Here is a 4,554-nt window from a genome sequence, read left to right on the forward strand (position 1 = left end):
CTTCCCATCAGCACAGAGTCTCTCTGAAGAAGACACAAGCTACATGTGGACAAATGAGGCACTGCACTCGGAAGAGTAAGCAGGAAATGAAGGTTTCTTCCATGGGAGTACCAGATTGAGGAACACGGGGACATGGAACTTCAAGGACTTTAAATATCCCAGAGTCCCTATATTTCTTTCTCCAGCCCATCCTAAAGCCAAGAAAGCAGAAACCACCCCAAAAGCCAATACAGTTGATTCTGAGAGTCACAGCCAGCAAAACAAGACACAGAACAAATGTCATTCAGACTTTACTGGGGATGAGACAGGGCTCAGTTGCTCACCCTGAGGAGCAGGGCCAGCACATAGGCAGGTCTGATCTCTCAGGCCTTACTGGGGATCCTGGAGTCTGGTACATTCCTCTAAGCAGCAAGGAAGAAGGGCTGGATGCAGGGCAGGATAAAGGAATAGGAGCAGGAGACTGATGCAGAAATGGGGAGTCCAAGGATCCAGAGGCTTGACTGAAGGAAGGGCTTGTAAGAAGAAATGGAGGAATCAGGAGAAGAAAGAAGAAAACAACACGTGGTAGGGACACAGAGCCAGAGCCAACAGGTCCCCCAGTTCTGGGCTTTGGGGTTCTATGAATTCCAAAAGGCCATCTTTGCAAAGATTGGTTTGGAGAGAAAGCGGCTGCTCTTCATGTAGTCAGATATCTTCTTCAGGCCCTGTAGGGGAGGAGAAGGCAGAAACTCAGGATCTGTGGCCCATTGGGTGCACAGGTTTTCCTCTAAGAACCCAAGCACAGTGTGAGCTGCCCAGGTGCCCAGCGCTGGTAAGGGAAGCTTCGACTTTCAGCAGGAAAGGAGAAACCGAACACTGCTATCAGCTGTGTGTCTGTCTGCAGTTGTGGGGCAGGTATAGAGGGTGTGCTCCACAAAATCCATGGAACAGAGCCTGTTCCGCCTTCAACAGAAGGGAGGCCGACACACACAGAGGCCAAGTGCTTCCCTCCAGCTCACACGGCTGGAAAGACAGCAGTCTGTTACCCTGTCTGAACAGGAGGATCTCTGCATCTTCCCTGCATCTTCCACTCCGGCTCTCTTGGCTCACTCCCCAAGCAGGAAATCCCTTGTCACTCCTTGATTGCACAAACACTCTTGCTTTATTATACACTGGAAGTCTGTGATTTGTTTTCTGGTTTTGATTTTACGGGGGGTTGCAGTTAAGAGATTGCATAAATCTCAGAAGAGACTTTGAAGTTTAGACTTTTAAATAAGTTTGAGACTGTGCTAGACTGAAGGCGTAAGTCACAAACAATCCCATACCAGTTTGGAATTAGATTATTAGAGAGGTTATTTATTTTAAGGGGGAAAAACTTACAGATCACCGTCCCAGACAACGGCCCTCTGTGCAATCAGGAATGGAGCCTACTTGCCGGAAGTGGAGCCGGAAGCCAGAGCGAGAGCAGAGGGAAGTGACTGCTTTTTTAAAGGGAGAGAGACCATACCCCAGTGGGCTGGCATCTCAGTGGCTATTGGCTGAAGGAGCGGAAGGAGCTCCCACAACACTAGACTATGGGAGCTTTTCAAGTTGGACTGACTGCATTTTTGCATTATGATATGGCTACTAGCCTTTGGGGGACATGGAGTGGCATGTAGTGGTTTGAAAAAAAAGCCCCCAAAAGGAAGTGGCACTATTAGGAGGTGTGGCATTTTGAAGTAGGGGTGGTGTTGTGGGAGGCAGTGTGTCAGATCAAGATGTAGAATTCTCAGCGACTTCTCCAACACTATGTCTGCCTGAATGCCGCCATACTCCCAGTCACTATGCTCCCCGCCATGATGAGAATGGACTAAACCTCTAAAAGTATAAGCCACCACCAAATGAAATGATGTCCTTATTAGAGTTGCCATGGTAACGGAGTCTCTTCACAGCAATAGAAACCCTAAGACAAAAGGCCTCCTGGAAAGGGGAAGGGAAATAGGACATCCAATGGGATGGAGGATCAGAGCATCACCTCAAAGCGGGCCACGAAGTCCTTCAGGTTGGGGAAGGCATCCAGGCACTTGGGCTCAAATAATCGGTGCTGGTCCAGGATATCATAAACAAGGAAATCCACATAGGTAATCTGCAGGAAGCCAAGGGTAAGTGCGCTGGAATTTGATGCCTGGGAAGAACAGCAACTCCTCCTTCCCAACTTCTTCCCTTTACCTTGTCCCCTGCAAACCAAAGTCGCTTGCCCAGGAACTCAGAGTAGAGCTTCATCTTCTCAGGGAGACCCGCCAAGTACTCTGGCTTCTTTTTCTCCTGAAACAGAAAACAACTGTCACCACCCCAGTTTCTCCTGAAACAGAAAACAAATGCCACTCCCTGGCATTGACTGGCCTCACAGGGCTGTGCAGTCCCCAGCAGGCAGAGGAGCAATGACGTTCGCGAGATTCAGTCTGGGTTGACGTCCAGGCATTTACTTACAGCATCCCGATGATTAGATGGCTGCTGCTAGGCAATAGTCAAACAGGACACAACTCTGCCCCCACTTCACCCCCCACCCTCATCTCTACCACCCTTGTCAGAACCACTGTGCATCAGATCCAAGACGGCTGTGGGCATCTGGTTCCGAACTCACAAGAGGCAGAAGCAAACAAGTCACACCTGCTGGGGTGTGGAGTGAGGGGATGCTTTGGTACAGTTTCCAAAGAGATGAGAAGTATTTGAGAGGACAAAAGGAAACAGGAAGAGGATCAAAGGCCTTGGGCCTACTGAGTTGTCTATTGGGAAAATCTGTTTATCTGTGAGGGTCTGTGCTGCAGAAGCGGCAATGCTTTAAGGCTCGTGGCAGAACCAGCAGCTGGAACTGGGGCAGTCTGAGCTCTGTCTGTACTGTCAGGCACTGGAGCCCCACTGTGGAGAGTCCGGACCGGATCTTAAGACTTAGGAGCCATGACTGGGCATTTTCACTTGGCGGTGGTGGGGTTCCTCTGTAGGCAGTTTCAAACACCGAACAGTGATTCGCACTGAGAGGCTCTGGGGGCGAACTGGACCAGAGGGCATTCCGGGGCAAAAGTACAGGGCCAGTTCCGACTCAGAGGCGGTGGGACTCACAAAGTCAGGGCTGTAGCAAACCATGGCCAACTGCATGCGGGTATCCATAGCCTGGTTCTCCAAAACGTCCATCCGAATCCTCTCCTCTTCTGTCTCGCCACCTGCAGCACACGCAGCACAGAGTCACCCTCAGCATCCCGCCCCAGGCAAGCCAAGAGAATGGCTTCTGTCCCCTCCAACCAGTCCAACTCACACAGGTTGTGCTTGCGGGCAAGGTAGCGCAGGATGGCGTTGCTCTGGGTGATCTTGTGAGATCCATCAATTAAGTAGGGCAGCTGGAAAAGACAAGCAGGGACAGTCAGATGGGATACGGGGGTCTCATCATCACTTCCCTGAGAAAGGAGCCTGGCACTCAGGGTACCTGGCATGGGAACCCACCAATGAACACAGTGCACACTGAATGGAAGAGCTGGGACACAGCCCATCACCCTGTGCAGCCACCAGGAATGGGAGCAGGAGAGCAGAAGCTCTGACCCCAAACTCCCTCAGCCAGACAAGGAGATGAGGTGAGGACGCCATGCCTTCCCCAAACCTCCCCTTCCCTGCACCTACATTGGGAAAGTCCAGGCCCAGCTTGAACTTCTCATTCAGCCACTGGCTTCGGTCAAAGTCGGGAGCTGTTGTGACAAGATATGAAAAGAAAGCACCCCAGTGACCCAGAGTCCCTCTCTAGGGACCCTTCCAATGAGTCAGGCATGAGACCCCCCCAGCCACCACAAGAAGGAGATCTGCAGCCTGACCCCACTTTTGCACACCCAAGGGCATAGGATGCTTGTAAGGACTGTGGTCCCTACATCACTGCGATTTACAAGACATTTAAACAAGCCCAGAGGAGAACGGCATCCAGTTGTTGTAGAAGGTAACCCAGCCCTCCACTGAAAGACCAAATTCTAAAAACCAAGGAGGTTTTTAGAAATCCAACTTTAGAGCTGAGCCACAGGGAGTCAGACAAGTGCTGCTGGACACCAGTGAGCAGGGGAGCCCCCATCGGAGCACCAGCGTGTAATCACCATCCCCCATGGTGTATCTCTTCTCCTCATAGCTTGTGTCTGTGTACTCCAAGAGCAGGCGGATGGCGTGAGCCAGCTGGAAAGATGACATATGCCAGGTCACAGACGGGGGAACTCTGACAATCTTCCTTAGCCACCTACGTGAGCCTCCCCCATACACCTGCAGTCTCCCCCACAAGCTCACTCATAGGCCTCATAAGCACAAGCTCTTCTGTGTTTCCCCTGACATGCAAAGTTTTCTAGCAAGTTCGGAGCCCCATCTATCGGTGAGAAGTCAGCCCTAGCTGCTTCCCACCCCATGTCTCTGTCCCACCCAGCAGTTGCTCTTGCACTCACCCCACGGATGTCCCAGTAACCCAGTGTGGCAGGCATGGTGCTGGGTGGTATCCAGAGCAGGCCAACCTGGATCTTGCTAGTTTGAGTTTTCTGAACCGTCCTAGGCTAGGCCGGAGGAGGTGGAACTCGG

The 4,554-nt window shown here is 51.6% G+C and overlaps 1 protein-coding gene across 1 annotated transcript; it reads right to left on the reverse strand.

Moving 5' to 3' along the window:
* Positions 1 to 277: 277 nt before the first annotated feature.
* Positions 278 to 4,554, reverse strand: LOC130889439 (glutathione S-transferase Mu 2). Its single transcript, XM_057793168.1, has 8 exons — positions 4,425 to 4,554; positions 4,089 to 4,164; positions 3,631 to 3,695; positions 3,272 to 3,353; positions 3,079 to 3,179; positions 2,188 to 2,283; positions 1,994 to 2,104; positions 278 to 704 (listed from the first exon to the last, which is right to left on the reverse strand). Exons 1-8 carry the CDS (start codon positions 4,458 to 4,460, stop codon positions 618 to 620), a joined length of 654 nt encoding a protein of 217 aa, XP_057649151.1. The 5' UTR covers positions 4,461 to 4,554; the 3' UTR covers positions 278 to 617.

The sequence above is a fragment of the Chionomys nivalis genome, chromosome 18, assembly GCF_950005125.1.
Source record: "Chionomys nivalis chromosome 18, mChiNiv1.1, whole genome shotgun sequence".
Lineage (NCBI taxonomy): Eukaryota > Metazoa > Chordata > Mammalia > Rodentia > Cricetidae > Chionomys > Chionomys nivalis.